At 35.1% G+C, this 20453-nt stretch overlaps 1 protein-coding gene across 5 annotated transcripts in view; it reads right to left on the reverse strand.

The window, feature by feature from the left end:
- PFKP (phosphofructokinase, platelet) overlaps positions 1–20453 on the reverse strand; it is a 49457-nt gene that overhangs the window by 8124 nt on the left and 20880 nt on the right. For 3 of the 5 annotated variants that reach the window (XR_012628882.1, XM_074868023.1, XM_074868043.1), the window contains exons 5-16: positions 19968–20133; positions 19180–19224; positions 18971–19079; positions 18444–18539; positions 16919–17011; positions 16439–16564; positions 15790–15854; positions 13555–13624; positions 9944–10090; positions 9003–9073; positions 8464–8551; positions 7397–7549 (exon numbers count right to left, since the gene is read on the reverse strand). Coding sequence is in view for 4 of the 5 variants with exons in the window: in XM_074868023.1 (XP_074724124.1) it covers positions 7397–7549; positions 8464–8551; positions 9003–9073; positions 9944–10090; positions 13555–13624; positions 15790–15854; positions 16439–16564; positions 16919–17011; positions 18444–18539; positions 18971–19079; positions 19180–19224; positions 19968–20133 (1229 nt within the window). In the remaining variant the exon portion in view is untranslated. Of the gene's footprint in view, positions 1–1558; positions 1712–7396; positions 7550–8463; positions 8552–9002; positions 9074–9943; positions 10091–13554; positions 13625–15789; positions 15855–16438; positions 16565–16918; positions 17012–18443; positions 18540–18970; positions 19080–19179; positions 19225–19967; positions 20134–20453 lie in introns of all 5 variants that reach the window. The other 2 variants (XM_074868057.1, XM_074868033.1) reach the window with 2 other exon arrangements.

Below are 20453 nucleotides of genomic sequence, written 5' to 3' on the forward strand. Positions count from 1 at the left end.
GAATGACTGAGACAGAAATACCCAGATACAAAAATTACATAGATGTATTTTAATGAATCATTAATTCATATACTACTCCATAGGCTGGAAAGGCCAAAGCTCAAACACCTGATGCAAGTTTCAGAAGTTTTAAACATGAGGCATGGTGATGTTTTTGGGTACTCTTCAGAATTCCACTGGTATTTGAGCTTTCATATGAACTGAGCCAGCTTCATGAAAAATCTGATATTCAGAACTTTACCAAATCAAAGTGTTCTATTTTTAACATAAACTAAGCATTCTAACCATAATGAAATTCAATAGATACACTTTTCTTTTTTACTGAATTACTGAAAGTTGTACAAATTGCAATTAAAATTAATAGTAAAGAGAGGATGCAGCAATATACGTGATCATTTTTTTCTCCATTGTATTTTCATGTTTTCACTTTTACAGGTGCCTATTAGAAGTGCTATCAGTCCTAATCAGCAGACTTAACCTGACATTTATAGAAGTAGGTAAGGGGGTAGCAGCTCATGGAGTGGTAAAAGTATCTGTTTCCTGCCTATGAACGTATTGCTACAATTTACTCACACTACATCTCAGGTCATCTTCACCCCAGGGATGCTGTATTGCATCTCCTGAAGACCAGGCCATAGTGTATTCTGACACAGCTCTTTCAATTATCTGCTGGAGCTTTTTCACTCTATATAAATAAATAATGCTGTATCAGAGCAGGAAAACAAACCTGCGTTTCTCAAAGCCCTGGATCTCTATTTTGACTTTCTTGGCCAACTACTTCATAATTAGTTAGGTGGATCGATAATGAGGGGTTTGATAAAACCCAGAGCTGTTCAGAGGTTTACTCATTTGTTTGCACTAGACCTCAACTCAATTCCCTTTAGTGTGGCTACAACAGACTCAGTAGGACAGTAAAGAACTTGAAGAGTTCATATAGCGGTTGTACCCAAGGGAAAAAGCTATGGCATACTAAAACTAGAAAAGTGACTGTTCTGACTAAAATGGAAAATTCACTCACAGTAAGTTCTGGCCTCATTTTGTTTAGTTAGCAACAGTGACAGACTGAACTGCTTATACTACGCATGCATTTATAGGCACTTAATATATGTTAAGCCTAATACAGTCTATGGGATTATTCATGTATTTAGTGTTAACCATGTACTTAAAATGCTCTACTGCATTGAGCTCAGTCATCAGCCCATGCAATAAATGTGGCATTTATTTATAAAACATGTGCTTTCTTCTTTCACCTAAGTAATGATGAGGAGCTACATAAGATAAAAAACAAGATCAAACCAAGCAAAATATTTTATTCTCAGTAAAAGCAAATGCCCTAAGCACTAATGCAGCAGTCTTAGATAACAAAACAGAATCCCCAGAAGTTAAACATACAACGAAATTAATTTTTATAAGGTCAATCTTTAATCAGTCTTGGAAAACTTTTTAGCTATAAAACATAAGAAAAATACAGTAACTGAATTATTTAATAACTATGTCTTTAGGTATCCTCATCTTATGCATTTTATTGTCTTAACTTTCAAAAGATATGCAGTCTTACCTCCACAATAGCATTCAAGGCAGTGTCGGCACCAATGCTAAAGTCTGTGCCTGGCACATTGTTGCTAATAGTAGCAGGCAACACACAGATAGGTACGCAAAACTCCTCAAAGCAGGAACGTGCCTCGTATAGCTGCAGACAACTTTCATAGGCCTGAAGCAGTGGTACAAGTATGAGTGATACATTCCTTGTCTTTGGATTGCTCTGCTTATGACTCCTTGCATGTGATGGTAAATTTGACTGTCCATTGGCCCAAGTAAATACAATTGGTGAGATTATTTGCGGGGGGATATCCTGTACATACCACAACAGTGCACTGGGGTTGCATTGGCATAATGCTCTTTGAAGAAATGCAGAAGATTAGTGCAAGTTAATACAGAGTGAACGTGAAGTATGCACAGCGCAGAGGTCTGAAGCAGCTGGGCAGAAAAAGACAGCATAAAGGTAGACTGGAAATCATTCCACAAGAAACCACTTAAAGAACAAAGTTCGATACATGTTAAGGAGTTTAGAAAGTTAACTAGTAAGACACCTACAACTTGAAGAAAATTATTAAAGAAAGCTGCTTTTTTAAAAACTATGTTATCCTATAAAGACACACATCTATTTCCACCAAGAAAAAGGAAAAAAAGTTTTGCCTATGTCTCCCAAGATTCTATCAACATCACACATCTGCTTCTATGCACATAGACTGGACCTAGGCCCAGAAAAAATCCAGGAACATGTGCACTGCCAGTTAATAAAGTTTGCAAGTATAGTTCAAGGATTCTCTGAAAAGTAGGTCCTTGGTAAGATTCCAAACACTACAAAACAAATCATCATGTGAAAAGGATCAGGTGTCCCTAATAGATGTCAAAATAATACTTAAATATTAAGATTTTGCAGCTGGTTTAAGTCAGTAAACATATTTTTTAGTTACATTATTCCAATTCTTTCTAATTAAAACTAATCAGCATCTCTCATGATGTGTGGCAATTCTTCAAACTGCCTATGTAATGACTCTCCACAAGAAAGCCTGATTACATAGTATGTTGTTTTTCTTAATCTCTTTCTCCCAGAAAGGGCTGATGTTCACAGAAGTCTCATCTTTTCAATTTCTCAAATCAGTCCAGAGAAGCATAGTATTGCAGATCAAAATTAGACAGCTATCAAGCTATCTCCACAAATATCTATACAGTGACTGATATAAGCACTAATGTAGGAGAAAATGATGGAAAAAAATTCACCTGTGAGAGTTCTGCTCTTTAGGTTTTTGTCTCTTAGTTCAGTGAGAGGACGGACATATGGCAGTAGGTGCGTAACTTCAAACTGACTATTCAAAGTCTAAGTGTAACTTTGAATTAAGCTCCGTGTTAGGATGCATTTCCAGTTTAAGTCTGAAACGCAGCCTGAAAGATTGAACTTTCAGATCTGTAGCTCTGAGAAGCAGTATAGCCAGGAGAGCAACAAATTGATCTTTTTTCTTTTGAGTGGACAAGATTTCACTGAGAAAATTTCAGTAACTGCCTAGCCCAACTCAGCTCAGTCAGGCTGCCTTGAATTTTGTACACTGAGCCACAGTGGTTTGGTAAAACCACATGGCTTCCTAGAGATCTGCAAAACCTGAGTTTGTCTACAAAGTTTTATATTGAGACTTCTGGGAAACCAAGTTGAAGGGAGATTTAGAGCAATAACTAACACAATTGGTTAGTCTGCATTTATGATACGTTAAGATGCAGTTAAGATATGTTTTACTTGCATTAAATACTGCCCTTTTATTTGATGCAAGGGATTTCAGCAAACATATCCAAAGACTGTGTACCTTCACCAAGCATGAGCATTAGATGATTATATGCAACATCTTCACATTACTGCAGTAAAATACAAAAATGCTTTCAATAAAGGGCCACTTTATTATAAAGGGTAAAAAAGTGATCAGTGCTTTTAATAATTGCTTTACAACTATTTTTTAAAAATAAGTACTACAGTAAGATCATAGAAGCATACTTACTGTGTCAACAAAATGGTTTAATGATTTCACACCCTTTTATTGTATTTGTGTTATTAGAAAGGGTATTGCCATAACCAAGGATGCTTTATAAAAATACATGCAGTCAAGCGAAGACTGTGGTTTGTTGACTTTATGTTGATCTAAATGCCAATGGCCATTGAAAGGGATGGATTTACTGCCCAAGCTCCATATCCTGCTGTTGCTAGGACTGAAGTGGATGAAAATTCAATTGGTTAGCTAGCTTGGCCAGGCTAATTTTCAGCTTCCTAGTTCAGATTAATGTGGAGCCACATATGCTAGTACCACCACTTGGAGGGTATAGGACTCTGTGTTTTTCCAAGGGAAATGCATGGAGACTGCATTAAGGCAATCTAACTGAAGCTTTTTTCGCTCCTCAGTGGCTGTTTGCTCCTCTTTTTCTCACAAAACCAATTGATCAACCTGTACACCCTTCCCTTTGATGAAAGGAAAATGCAGATTGTCAAAGAAACACATTAGCGAGTTTTAGTTTCTTCCTTTTTCAGGTTCTATTTTTCTCCATCTCTAGTTGACACCTTTTTCTTTTCATCTCCCCATTTACTTCTACATCTCCTAAACCAAATGGATGTTCTTCCATACCTTGTTCTGGTTTACTCCTCTTTCCATCAGTAGGCTTTGTTTTCAAATTAAATTTTCATCTTTTCATGATCTTTTCATGTTCTGTAGCTGAAAGCGTCTAACTTTTTATTCATTCTGCTTAACTACAGAGTAGGTTTCTGCTTTTTACTTCCACCTGCAAAGTGTGTTGATAGTGTCTCTTTTTGATCAATATTATGTAATCCAACTTTCATTTAAAAAAGAAATTTCTATCCTTCATAGTTATATAAGAAAAAAACCTAACACTTCTTTGCTGTCACATTCCAGAGGTCTGCTAATCAAAATAATCTATTCATTTCACTAAATTAGCAACATGAAGTTGAGAATATAGGTATTTTTATTATGGCAGTTGTTTTACTGATGCTTCTTTACACAGAAAACTCAAAAGTTCATGTTCTTATTGTGCAGTCCTAAAGAATTTATTTTGTATTATCTCTATATACAAGCCTTAGGCATACCCTTTTCAGGTACAGAAACATCCAGCTTTCCCCAGGTATTCTATATTGGAGAACAACTGACAATTGTTCTCACTAATATTCTAAAAACTGAAGTGAAAAATACAGCATGTCACAAATTTAAAACACTATTCAAAAGACAAACCAAATTCTATTATTCAAATGTTTACAAACCTTTATTTTAAAACAATAATGGAAAAAATAGAACATTTCAAGAGGGTCACAGAATCTGTCATAGAATCTGAATTTTAACTATTGAGAAATGTACCACCCTATCTATGACCTAGGGGAAAGCACACTCTTGCTAACCATTCAGAAGTCACATATCTGTTGGTCTGGTTTTTATTGTTTTTCTTTTTAAATGCAGCATCTTAACAGATTTTATCTGCAAATGTCTCAAGGTACCATTTACATGCCTTGACAAGTTTCAAACAACCTAACACTGACAAGTGGCTAGTAATACCAAACACTATCAAGGCCTCATTACCCAGCAGAAATGTACTTACCTTACTAAAAGTTGCTAAGAACATATAAGTAAGAACAGTACCACAGAAAAACTACGTGTGATGACATTTTGGTGTTCATAAGAGGTACTAATCTGAGAGTACTGAAAAGTATGATAAATTTATTGACCTAAGAGTGGCAGTAGGAATAAAAATGCTATAAACTAGATATAATGGACATTCATGTCCATCTGCTACTTCTGTTTACCACAGTCAATTGTATGACTTGTATTGAGCCTCTCTGTCACATTTAACAGGGGGCAACATCACTATTGAACCTGATCTGAACATATGACACAGGAATGAAAGGATACATTTTTCATTATCAGTTTTAGTGAATCATGTTCCAATAACCAGAGCAGAAAACTGAAAAGATACCAAGCAGAAATGTTTCCCCAACACAAAAGTCTGCTTCTTCCCCAAAAGAGCACAAAATTTGATTTTTCCATTGATTGAATCTAAATCTTGAAAAGCCATTAGATTTCATATTTATTTCAGAGAAAAAAATCTAGGCAAAATAAAATGCAAAAACAAGATGGAAGCTATTAGTAAAAAAAATATCATTTTGAGAAGTTTTCAACTACGGCATTGAAAATACGGACATAGTGACATTTTCTTATCTAATGAAAGTAAATGATATCTAGAAACCTAAGTATAAAGCAAAACACAGCGACAAGGAGAGAGAGGCTGACTATGATATATCCCCTCTACATGAAGTAACCTATAAAAAGAAGTCAGGTTAACAAAGCTTATGAAGAACAGAAAAGAAGAAAAGTAGGTGTTATGCACAATCATTTTACCCACCTTAATGTGTGATCAATCATTTTGGAGGGATATTTTTATTTACCAGAACTGGAAAAAACATCAACATTTATAACCTAAGTTGTCTATAAAGAATATGTTCAAGATAAATTTTAGTTACCTTATGGTCTTGCCCAAGGCAATAGTTAGGGAAAATGAAATTTCCTAACTGAAGGGTTTATTTTGCTGAAGATAAAAATATTTATGTTGGCATAGTAAAGAAAACCAAAACCAAAACAGGTGAAAACTATGTTAGTGCTTTTGAAGTTGATAGCATTTGAGGAATCCTTCAAATTTCTGAATAATTTGAAGATCTTCAATTTAAAATCTTCAAATACATCTAAGTGATACAAGAACTGACATTCAATTTTCAAAAGCAACTTGAAATTTTTTCCCTCTTTACATGAGCACTATGCTCATAATTTTTCATTTTTTAAAAAGTAGCTCAATATGGACAATTAGTGAAAAATTCTACATTGTGAGACCAACATGGCTGAAGACAAAAATCAGAAAGTGGAACCTGTAATATAATATGGTAATTCACTGCAATTCACTAAGTTATGAAATAATTCTGTTTCTTCTTTATAAGCGAAAATGTAAATTCAATTTTGAAGATAAATGCTTTATTAGGTCTTTGCTGTGTTTTAAACTCTGGACACTCTGCAACTGTATTTGCAATATGTATGTGCCTGCAAATTATGCTGAAAAGAAAAATACTGAAGGAAGTGTAATATTATTGCTATTATTTCAGAGACAAAATGATGTGAGAATATATAGAAACAGAACTGCTTTTAGAAGAAGTGTGATGGATTAATGCTTAAATGACTCAGATGAACTGTAAATGTGCATGCCTGAATTTAATTTGTGTGCTGTTTGACAATGCCTTCTGTCCAACTGAGTTTAGTATTAATCAATCCATTTTTAATTTATATTGTATTACTGGATTTGATTTTTTAAAAAACCCTTCATAATATGTCTCAACTCTTTTTGTTAAATCTATTATTAGTAGCATATATGTAATTCTTATTATGAAAGAAATATGGGTCTTACATTCTCTATTAGAGGAATAAAGTTGTAACATAAATAAGGATCTCATTCTGAACAGAACAACATTCACTCAGTTTGTTACAGCTAGATATATTCATACTCTACATATAATCTACAGTGCACCAAATGATCATTAAGTCTTAGCTTTAGGTTTCTTTCTTCCATATACAATAGATATATGCCATCTTCATTGTAGTTTCAGAGGAAACATAATGGAAGCATGTGGGATCCTAAACCTTCTCCTTTTTAAAGAGGTATCATGAATGTGGGTATATCAAGTAACTGTATCATTTTCCAGATTACATTTCCAAAGTTCTGGTCTATAAAAATACCCAGTTCTAGCCAATTTAGTCAGTTTTAACCAGAACTGCTTTGTTAGTAAGCGCACACACCAGAATAGACTTACATCAGTTATAGTGTTCAGAGCAGTATCTGCACCAATGCTGAAATCTGAACCCGGTACATTGTTGGATACAGTTGCAGGAACCATAACCATTGGAACACAGAATTCGTCATATTTCTCTCGGGCAGCTGACAATTCCAGAAGTCCGAGGTACGCCTGTTGGGCACAGGCATTGGGTGAAAAATTAGGATGAATAAATATGGACAAAGTTGGAGTGATAAAATGGAAAGGGCCACAGGGGGAGCCATTTCTACCACAGCACACTTCAGCAAGTCAAAGCGTTAAGGAACCACTAAAATCTAACACACACACAAAAAAGAAAGCATTAAAAACAGGTATACATTTGAAAACAAACAGTAAATAGAACATTCATTTTCAAGGAAATATATAACGAAGTGCTTTGTACAACACAAACATACTGCAAACTAGTTCCCAATCTTCAGGTACTGTTATTCCTTATTTAAAATCTTAATATTCCTGAACTAGCGCCATTCCTAAAAGGTTGGAAAAAACGGATGAATCATTCCTTATGAAGAAGCAATAAGCATGTTCTTCTCTGGGAAGAGTTGGCAAAATACTTTCCTGAATCAAGATTTCAAAAATTTATTAATTTTGGTAAAATGAAATGAAATATGAAAAAAAAAACCCACCAAAACTTCTCTAGATCAATCACAGATTTTGAAATGCACTTAAGAATCACGATGCAGTTGCTACTAAAGGTCATGAAGTTCTGAAAGTATGTTCTAAGTATTGATACAGTATAGACTGGAATTTGCATTACTGAAGTCATTAATTATTTTTTGTTTAATACAAAAATACTATCATGCTATCTCAACTTATTTATCCATTTAGCACATCCTGGTTTTCAGTTACTAGTCACTGTCTTGAATGTCAACTTTCCACAGAATCAGTGATTGACAATACTTCTGATCCTAAACCCTATTTGTGCTGTGTATCAAATATAGTTATAACCAAAAGCATTACATGAAGATTGGGTGAAAATTAAAATGGTCTATTCCTTTTGTTAGGAATTCTACTCTACTTAGACATAATTATACATTTCAGTGTACCTCAAATCCACCAATAACCATAAGGGCATTAATGTTGTTAGTGCGCATCTGGTCAGCAATCTTCTCCAAATATTTTGCAGGAAGAGTACTAAAAATTATTAAACCAAAAGAAAAATAAAAACAATTTACAGACTCTGCAGCAATAAGAGCTAATTATTAATCTGAAACAGTAAACTGAGCAGGCAATGCAATATTTTTCATTTTACATATTTATCCATATAAATAATTCTTCCTGACAACCAGTAAGGAATCATGTCAGCTGTAAAGAAACTGTAAAGAAGGTTTGCAATCCTTTTAAGTGTAAGGACCCCAGAAAATTTTTAAATTCAGGTCTTGACTCCCATTTTAATTCTCTCTTCAGAGCAGGTACAGTACTATAAAGATACCCAAGTTGGACTGTAACAATTTAAAATAAAAAATAAAAAACAAAAAAATTGAGGACTTAAAACATTCTCTGGAAGGAAAAGAGCATGGAATCATACACTGGTTATATAAAATACTAGAATTCATCATATCAATTGGTAAAATATTGATGTTACCGTTTTGTACCAAGAATTGATCCTCCTTGACCAGTCCAGCCTCCAACATCTCCCCAGCTTATTTCCTTTATCTTTGAATAAAAGTAAAAAAGGAGATTCTGTTAAGTAATTATCCGATTACTTCTCTTGACATGCAGCAAACACCAGGTACTACTTAACGTAAAGTTGTTGGAACAAGTTGTTGGGCAAAGCACCAAAAATGAACTTGGTAAAGAAGGAAAACAGCATCAAGAGGTTAACTTCATTTCTCTTAAATTCTTACCAATCCCTTTCCATTCTATTTATTCTTTCTTCCTCCAAACCATGATGAACCCTGCCTCCTTATTTCATGATCCTATTTTCACATCCTCTCCTACTGAATATGAAACACAAAAATCTAGAACTATGTCTCTGAAGTTAGTTTTGGGACCTATGGCTCCAGCTAGGCATAGAAATCCTAAATTTTGTATTCATTTCCTCCTCAGTATACCAACTGATGCTTAACATTTAAAATAGGGGAACAGAAAAATCTAACTCACCTGGAGGAAAAAAAAAAAAAAAAAAAAAAATCTTCCTCCATCAACAAGCACCGCTGCAAAGTTTTTTATAGCAAAGGAACACAGATACAGGAGCTCATCGCACAGAATCAGCAATTCTGTTATTCTGTGGAAAACCTACCATGTGCTAAACATTGACCAAATCTGAAGGTAGGATTCATCTGAACTAATTTTGTAGTTCTGCAGCATGTAATTAGCAATACTTAAGATAAATGAATCTATAAACTTGAATAGTTGAGAAATACAGTTACAATTTGGGTTTTATATATCTTTATGAAATAAAAGAACTTATGAAATCAGTTCCCACAACAGTTATAACAGAACATACCTTCTAAGAACATAAACAAAGGTGGTGGTGTGGGATGGGGTACATACTACTATGTATTGCACACACATAATACTGACCTTCCCTCTAGCAAAACCTTCAAATCCATCAATGACAGCAAACATTTTATGGCCTTCAGTTATGCCAACTCTCACTGCAGCTCTCACTGCAGCATTCATTCCAGCTGCAGGGGCACCAACATTTAAAACTGCCACATTAAAATTAGTCTGCAAGAGAAAAATAATATTTAATAAGCACATTAATTTCTACATCATGGTCAATTTGTCCATAGCACACAGTTGCTAAATATTGGAATGTAGAAAAGGAAATTTCAAAGGTCCTAAAACCATCTAAAATTTAAAAGTTAACTAGAAGATACATATACATATTTCCCCATTTGCAGAATATCGCACAGAAACAAACAGTTTAAAAAAAGAAAGTTTTTAATTAAGACTTTACCACATTTCCTTTCGTTTGCAGGATAATTTACTCAGGTTTTTATATTCTAGCTCAGCTAGGTTCAAGAAACATAAAATACTCTGCGTTATCCAACCAGTTACATGTTATCAAAGCAATAGTTTTTTGAAAAAACACCCAGAATAGCCAAGAACAGAGTAGGAACTGATTGTAGCACCACAGCAGTTAGGTGTATATCATCAGTACCATGAAAAGTGGAACAGACGACAACTTTTACATTAAAGTATTGGCCAGGTAGTGAAGTATTGACCATAGTCGTAGCAAACAGGAGCACTAAGCATCTTTCACAATACCATACATTTTCAGATTACGGCAGTTTTTAAAGCATTTCCTAACGACTCAAAGCAACTGTGCTTATACACAGTGTCTCCCAAAATTTAATGAGTATCCCGGGTAAGTGGTTAATCTATTCAGATGGAAAAGTCTGAGATATCAAATATGTATTTGTAATTTAAACCACAGACAAGGTAGGAAAAAAGGTTCTATGTAAAACATAACATGAAATGATATATAATGTATATTCCATACCTATGCATATAGTCCCCATTTATATTGTTTTATTATCACTTGTACTCTAGATAAAAAGCTACCTCTAAATGGATGTAAGCATTACAGACTGAACAACACAAGTGGCCAAAATCACACAATCTACCTACAAAATACTATTAAAAACTTCTGTCTTGTTACAACACACCCAACTCTAAACCACAAAAGTTTTCAAATTAGGAACACTTTCTTCAATGGAATTACTACTTTATACTGATAAATCAATATCATTTAGATCATGGATTCCTTCCCAGAGGAAAAAAACTTCAATACTTGCATCAAAAAGAAAAATATAACAGAAAAATTATTCATAAATGTGCACTGTAAGGGTAAACAAAGAGTGTTACTGCATGTAAAATGCTAGTAAGCATTTTTGTATAATATTTTAACTGCAAAACATGAAGTGCAGATCTTCTGTACATGAAGTATTCCTTGGAAAGGAAGGCTTATTTCCATATAAATCACAGGCCCCTGTCTGATTAAGAAACAGTTAGCTAGTATAAATCAATACAGTTTCACTGATATCAGTAAGTGTTGATTTACAACAGATTAAAATATAATCAACTACCAAAAAATGAAGGCGGCACTGCAATTTATTAATTTTGTTTTTTACAGCTTTGAAATTAATACTGAGAGCAAAATGTAAGTCAAGAATAAAAATTTACATGCCTGACTTTTGGGAAAATTTAACCACCCTGTATGTAGTTAGCAAACAGAATTTAAATGCTAGCAAACTATGTAAGCAAAATGCAAGAAAAATTGACAGCCTGAGCTTGTACACTAAAATTCATCATGCTTTAGGTTAGGTGGATGACCTTAAATTGTTTATAAGCATTGACATGACAGAATTGTAACAATCTGGTACTTGGGAGAGCTAGAAGTTATTAGCTTTATCCTGGAAGATGGGAAAATACAAAACAGAAAAAAAGAACAGTTGTTATGCAATGATCATGGAATCCCTTCTAATTAAAAAAAAAAAAAGACAACAAAAAAGGAGACCAAAACCAGAACATGTGTGGTTTCATTTTTAGCTTGGCACAATCAACCGATTGTAGAAAAACACAAGGGAAACACCAGCAGCAAAATATCTGTGTGCAGCAACACTGCTGAAGCAGAGCATTCAGTAAGGTCTAGTGATCTGATCAGCTTAGCCTTTTCCTCAGTTCCTGTGACATGCACATTTCATCTACTTTTTAATTCCCATCCAACCTCTTTTATTAAAGCACACCGATTTGGCTAATGTGGTCAAATCCAAGTAGTTAATAATTACAAGCAGCCAACATTTCTTTCTAATGCCATCCATCACAAAAAGATATAGCAAAACTATTTTAAAACAAAATAGGAAAGCCCAATGCTAACAGCCCTAAATTTGCATTGGTTTATAAAAAAACCCAAACAAACACCTGATCTGGCAAAGTAAATGTTGACTATATCCATCAAAAAAATCCTGAATATTTTGATCTCTTCAAGGTCAAACTTAGGTCCTTATTGTTTGAAATCAAACAAACAAACAAACAAAAAACCCCCTCTCTTCTATGTACTTACTTTTACTTACATTTAGGCAAAAGTAAAAGAATAATTTAAACTAGAGTTATTTAATCGTAGTGTCCTTGAAAGCTTTTACTATGACTTTTCATTTGTAACCAAGTTTCCTTTACTGTGTGAAGTTTTCCGTGACATTACAGTAATTTTTGTCAAATAAAAAGGCTAGTTGTGATTATGTTACTTGCTATCCGTAGAATTTCTGAACAAATGTCAGCTATTCAAATGAACCTTCCTGTTTTCAATGCATTTTTTCTCCTTAATAATATTGAGAAGTTACTCTTAATCATTACTCAAATATTTAATTGGAAAAAAAAGAAGAAAAAACATAACAGTAACATAATCATGCAAATAAGGTATCAAATCATCACAAACTACAGTTAGAAAAGGAATTAACCAGTGAGGTGACATGTCAACAACGATGGTCAAAACCAGGATTATTCAGTAAACCATTAATGAAAACAAAAATATCCTGTCTGAAATTTATTTACACACAACATTTAGTGTCTACGTCCTAATAAATCCAAATTCCCTCTTACACACAACTTACAAACTACAAAGAAAAGAAGAACTAAATGTCCACTGCTGTATTATGCACAGTGACTTATTAGATCAGGTAAATGTGATGCATCTGTCTTCACTATTCCATCCCATGAATTCCTGGACTTATCCCTGTTTTAAGCAGTTTTATTTACCCTTCAAAAGGAAGGGCTACAATTCTTTTACATTGAATTATCCTTCTTTATCCCAAGATTTTTAGACTCTTAATCACTTTTCCTTCTCTCCATGTTAAGGAACAGAGGGTATAACTGCAACTGTAAGGACCAGACACTACAGCAATTGAGACCAGACATATATCCAAGACACAAAGAAATTGCCTAGCAGGAAATTTTCTAGTTAGAATGGCATTTCACTTTTTAAAAAAGTTAGCTATTATTATAATAAAGTTGTGTGTTGCAAGTATCTTTCTACCATTATAATATTTAACTAATTTTATAAAATATCCTATGGCATAGGTTTGAAGAGAGTATTAAGGTGGGATGAGGGGGAGAGAAGAAGAACACTTATTTAAAGTTAAGACACCCCAAAAGTAGACATGCATTGCACACTCAAAAAACCTCCTTACCATTGGAAGCTCAGCATCTGGTTTTTTGTGTGACAGTAATTTGTAGGTGTTAAGGTTGTTTTCAAAGCTCCTAAATAAATAAGTAAATAAGATAAATAAAACAGTAACTTTTTCAACTCATCTTTTTTTAAAAAACACCTGAATTTTTCAGAAACTTTTAAAAACAGGTACTATTAGCACCAGTTATTACAAATGCAAAACATGATAAAAACTGGAAATGAGAGAATACTGGAAAATACTTAATCCTGTAAGATAATAGTGATAAAGTAACTACACAGCTGGCAAGTTAGTTTTATAGTTTGGGGGTAAAGCATTTTATTATCATAGCATCATAGAAAGGTTTGGGTTTTAAGGAACTTGAAAGACCATCTAGTTCCAACCCCCCTGTCATGTGCAGGGACACCTTCCACTAGACCAGGTTGCTCAAAGCCCCGTCCAACCTGGCCTTGAACACTTCCAGGGAGGGGGCAGCCACAACTTCTCTGGGCAACCTGTGCCAGTGTCTCACCACCCTCACAATGAAGAATTTCTTCCTTATATCTAATCTAAATCTATCCTCTTTCAGTTTAAAACCATTACCCCTCATCCTATCACTACACTCCCTGACAAAGAGTCCCTCCCCAGCTTTCCTATAGCCCCCTTTAAGTACTGGAAGGCTGCTACAAGTTCTCCCTGGAGCCTTCTCTTCTCCCGGCTGAACAACCCCAACTCTCTCAGCTTGTCTTCGTAGGGGAGGTGTTCCAGCCCCCTGATCATCTTCATGGCCTCCTCTGGATCCGCTCAAGCAGGTCCATGTCCTTGTTACGCCGTGGGCCCCAGACCTGGACACAGTCCTCCAGGTGGGGTCTCACGAGAGCAGAGCAGAGGGGGAGAACCACCTCCCTCGACCTGCTGGTCACACTTCTCTTGGTGCAGCCCAGGATACAGTTGGTTTTCTGGGCTGTGAGCGCATATTGCTGGCTCATAGTCAGTTTGCCATCCACTGATACTCCCAAGTCCTTCTTTGCAGGACTGCTCTCATCACCCAGCCTGTATTTGTGCTTGGGATTGCCCCAACCCACGTGCAGGACCTTGCACGTGGCCTTGTTGAACCCCATGAGGTTTACACAGGCCCAACTCTCAAGGCTGTCAAGGTCCCTCTGGACGGTATTCCTTCCCTCCAGTCTGTTGACTGCACCACACAGCTTGGTGTCATCAGCAAACTTTCTGAGGGTGCGCTCAGTCCCACTGTCCATGTCGCCAACAAAGATGTTAAACAGCGCCAGTCCCAACACCGTCCCCTGAGGAACACCACTCGTCACTGCTTTCCACTTAGACATCGAGCTGTTGACTGCAACTCTTTGAGTGCGACCATCCAGTCATTTCCTTATCCACCGAGTGGTCCATCCATCAAATCCATGTCTCTCTAATTTAGAGACAAGGGCGTCGTGTGGGACAGTGTCGAATGCTTTGCACAAGACCAGGTAGATGACATCAGTTGCTCTTCCCTTATCCACCAACACTGTAACCCCGTCGTAGACAACAAATTTGTCATGCACTATTTTCCCTTAGTGAAGCCATGTTGGCTGTCATCAATCACCTCCTTATTTTCCATGTGCCCCAGCATAGTTTCCAGGAGGATCCACTCCATGATCTGCTGGGCACAGAGGTGAGACTGACTCGCCTGTAGCTCCCCAAATCTTCTTTTTAACCTTTTTAAAAATGGGGGTTATGTTTCCCCTTTCCCAGTCAGCAGGAACATCACTGGACTGCCACAACTTCTCAAATATGATGGATAGCAGCTTGGCCACTTCATTATCAAATGACTTGAAACAGAAAATGCTCTGTTGACACGTAAGAGTGCAGAATGTCTCCTTCCAACATTACTCTTGGAAAACTCCCAGATACTTACAAGCTCATGGGATTGGCCTCAAAATTTTGAATAAACAAACATATGGTTGCTACCAGTCAGCTCATACAACACACCAGCTCTTATCTTTGTGACCAGTTAGCATAGCATCAGTCACTAACTAGTCTGACAGTACTGAACAACAGTTTTGTTTTGCATGTTTTTTAAGAATATTAAAATTTCAATTATTCTATAAGCAATTATTCTTGTGTACCCTTTATTACTCCCAAACACATAAAAACATATATATGTTATATTATCAAAAATAAAATGTCAAGTGCCAGCAGAACAGCAAAGCAATTCAGCTTTTCTAGAGTAAATAAATTGATACAAGTTATTGGCCATACCTTCCACGAAGCTTCACAGCCTCAACAAATCTTCCCTCATCCATGGCTTTCTGAACTTCTTGAGTCTTGAAAAAACAAGTTGATTACTCAGTAAGTTTAAAAAACACAGAAAGATGATTATTTAACATATTCCAGTAAATAGATCATTCTGAAATAACTTTCCAAAGTGAAAAAATACTGACATTTCATTAATAATGAGCTACCTCTTATCATAGCATAAATTACAGTGGACGGAAGAAGAACAAAGTAGAAGCGGATACCTAAAGACTCCCTAGGACAAAAAAAACCAATATATCTGTTTTGTGTTTTCTTTTTTCAGTTTAAGCTGAATAGTTTTAGTGCAGAAACCTGACTGTTGTGTATAACGCGTAAATGAATGCAAGCATCTGAAGAATTTTTTATAGCAATAAAAAGAGAAGATCTGAGATGAAACTTGAAAACAAATTAAAAAAATATCTATTTCTTGTTTATTAGTAGTTTGCAAATAAGCAACAAGACATAAGAGAACACACATGAAGTTCATTATTCCCAAATGTGGGAAAGTGCAGCACACACTCCCATCAGCATTTAATGACAACAGACAATTATTATACAGTGGTCTGTTGTAGTTAATTAATAACTATAAATTGGCTTTTTGCCAGAAACTCACCATCTGCACACACTCCATCAAAGGCAGGCGGACAGCCTGGTTGCCAGAGAGGGACACAACACAGGCAGGGGTAGCTGGAGTAGCTTCTAAAAGGGCAAGTACAGCTTCCACACCCATACGACTTGCCTGAAAATAGATATCGTTTGAGTGTTCAAGCAAGCATTTAAAAGCACAAGGCTTCTAATCACAGAAATGGTCATGACTTCTCTGTAAATAAAGCTGAAACCAATTTTTCCTTGGTGAAAACATTGCAGGCTGTTTAATACCCTGAAGAATGGACAATTGTTCTTGCAGCTTTGCTTTTTAATCCTAATATATGTTCCTTTACAGTAAGTGCTTCAGTATCCTGAATTTGAGGTATTCAGACCGTTAATATGAGATAATAATTGGATTTGTCCAGTTAATCAGGTAGAAGCACCCCATCCACAAATAAATAATCAAATATGTGGTGCCATTAGTAATTATTTTAGGTTCACTCACCAAAATTCTGTCAAAAGCTGAAGGGGTTCCACCTCTTTGCACATGACCCAAGATAGTTACTCGGGTGTCAAAACCAAGCCGCTGAACCACAAGCTGCAAAGAATTTTGAAATATAGTGGGTTTATTATCATCATTATTTCATATATGCATGTGTTAGCATTACTCTGCTTTAAGTGCTATTGGAATAATAAAATTCTACATATACTATACATTAGTATGTCAACAGTAATGAATATACTACAAAAGTTTAGCCAGTCTTTACTTTATTCCTGACCTAGAGCTAAACTCCAGATTCCTAATCTAATGGAACATTTTATTTAGTAATGGCAAACAGTAGCTTAGATTGCAACGCTTTAACTACAGTTACAATGGCTTCATTATGCACAGTCCTCAGCCTTATAAAAACAGGTCTAAATATCACAATTAGAATATTTGAAAGAAGTTCAATTACAGTGTTTTATTTGCTCCATGTTTCATCAATGTGCAAGATTATACATCCCAAAAGACTCTGAGTACAACTTCAGTGAAGATGATTTTTAACCTTAATTGATGAAGCTTTTAAAACTTGCTGTAAAAATTATAATAATAAAACTATTTCATTCAGTCAGACTTCCTTTCCATTTCGTCTGTTACATTATCAAACCTAAAGTCACAAAAAGACATGTTTTATTAATACATCTTCAGTGAGCATGTAAGGTTAGGAATAAGTAATGGATATCATAAAGCAGAAAAAAAAATAATTAGAAATTATTTACAAAATCTTCTATCCCTGATATTTATAGTTTTTGAATGTTTTAACTGGCTGAAATTTGTAACAAGCAAGTAATGTTTCTTCCATAAATGCATAACAGCTATCTGCTGTAAGTACATTTAACACCACTTGGTGCTAAATTTTACTTTGTAAAACTGCAATTCTGAATTAAGAGTCAAAGATTACTCTCAAACTGACAGCTGTGGAAAGCAAAACTTCATGGTCACAGGACAGATAAACCCCAGGTAAAGTCAAAGTGTCATAGAACCTTCCTGCCAATGACTATTTTTTTAACTTCTTTTCCTAAGGGATCTTTTCCAAGAAAAGCAGAATAATTTCAGCTCAGAAGTTTTTCATCTTGAACATTGATGAAATTTTTGGCAAAGCAACACTTCAGAAAAAAGTCCAAAGTAGACAATATTATTTCACTGTGAGAGTATTAAAATTTTTCAAGAAATATAAAGTAAAATAGGATTATAATTACTGATTTGAGCTGATTTCAGACTCTATCAATAAAGGTCCCGATGAAGTAGGTGTTTTGGGCTGTTGTCTTTATGTTACAAGGAAAAAATGTTCTAAGCAGCCACTGAAATAATTTCCCCTTAAGTGGAGTATGTATTCACATAATAAAGCACAAATATAAAATACAACCAGCAAACTGTGTGATAAGCTACTTTACAGGAACAGACTTACTTTACAGAAATGTTATTGGTAGAAACAAGCCCCATCTTAAGAACAAAACAGGAAGTGTATCATAGGGATGTTGACACTTACATCCTTAACCTTCTCTGATGTTATAGGTTTGTTGTGGCAATCAATAGCCCCTTCAGCTACAATAATAATATTCAGCCTTTTCTTTCGTGCACGATTCTATAACAAAAATAAAACCACATCCATGTAATGAAAAAACTGAAAGATATTTACAGCACAATTTAATAATCAATTGCTATACATTAAGAAATATTTCCTCAAATCCTAGAAGCTTATACTTGATCACTTCAGACTTCTCACACATTTTATCTTCATATAGGTCTTTTCACTGATGAAGTGAAATATATCAAATTAATGAGGAAAGATACACACACTGCTTATAGAGGAACAGTTTTATGTAATCTCTAGAGCAGGTTATATCACTCTTCAAGACAATCGCAGAATGGAGGAAAAGAACTGTTTAAGACCAAATAGCACTATCTGTGACACCACAAGCAAAGACTTGCTGAAAGTCCTGATCACGTTCTTAAATCACTGTTTTCAAACATCTGCAAAGACATTACATAATCTCAAACACAGTAATAAATTACCTCTGAAAGCTTAACACACATGGAATCTTCCCATCCTTCTTCTGGTGGGTATTCAGGAATAAATACCCAATCTGCACCACAGGCTAAGGCACTAACAAGAGCTAGATACCTAATAAACATAACAAATGATTAGACATTTACGGTTCAGATTTCTTTATCTTTCATAATTATATCTGTATGAGACACAAACTGCTTAAGACAATACATACCCACAGTGTCTCCCCATAACCTCCAGCACAAACGTCCTCTGATGGCTGTAAAAATAAGAAAACAAATTTAACTGTAATATTGCAACTCAAAAATCCAGCCCAAATTCTTGAAATCAGAACCTGGTATCAGGAAAGAGCCCATGTTTACCATGCTGACCAAACACAGAATTCACTAGCAAAACAGAAGGCCATATTAAACAATTTATCTAAAATTACATATCTTCCAATGCATAATTCATCTTCACGATTACTTTCTTCTAAAACATGTAAGGGCAGTTAGGAGAGAAGCAGTGAACATTTAGTAGGAATGTAAATGATGCAGACCCATATTAAGAACTGTAATGATATAGCTGTATTAAAATAAAAATTAAATCATTCAATTGCTTAAATTTTACCTAGAGAAAGCTTATATACAAACAGATGCTACTTTGTACTATTCAAGGTATGTCTGGATCTCCTCTAGAAGAGTATGTCTGAAAGACTGAAAACATACTAAAAAAAAACAGCCTGCCCCTAAAGCTGATGCAGCCTCTACAATCAGATGCCTGAAGTGCTGCCACAACAGGAATGATGGAAAAGCAGTTCCTAAGAAAAAAAGACACTGAGACACTTAAAAGATGCAGCCAAAAAGAGCTTTTATTCCCACTCTAGAAATGTTACAAATACCAGTTACCTAACTTTTATTTAAAATTAACTTATATCCTCCACTATTGTATGGCAATAGGAAACTTAAGATTTGAAGCATGAACAACTGTATGTTACAGTTTTCTATAATATGCACAGTTTACCTTTGAGCAGTGGTCATGATGGCATCCACAACTTCAATGATTCTGTGCAAGGCTGAGTCAGTACCTATGGTCATATCAGTGCCACAGAAGTCATTGTCTATGGATCCAACCATTCCCACAATGTTAAGGTAAGCATATTTCTTAACAGCCTCTTCGTCAATCTGTCCTGTAAAGAAGTAGCCAGAGAAAGAGCTGTAAGATTATTTTTTAAAATAAAAAACATTTTAAACATATTGCTTGGGTGCTCTACTTTTGTAAATTAAACATATCCAAACATTAAATTATGTTTAGATATTTTAGGTAACAAGGTTAGTCAAAACTACAAACAAAAGCCAATCAAACAACCAAACAAAAGAATCCTGCATAGAACTTCTTACATTAAGGAAGGAAACAAGAGCTTTTCAGTCCATTTCAAAGTGTCAACAGATTATTAAGTTTTGTAACCAACCTTAAAATTGATGGTTTGGACTTAAAACAATAGCGTTC

This window comes from Strix uralensis, chromosome 1, assembly GCF_047716275.1.
Source record: "Strix uralensis isolate ZFMK-TIS-50842 chromosome 1, bStrUra1, whole genome shotgun sequence".
NCBI classification, from domain to species: Eukaryota; Metazoa; Chordata; class Aves; order Strigiformes; family Strigidae; genus Strix; species Strix uralensis.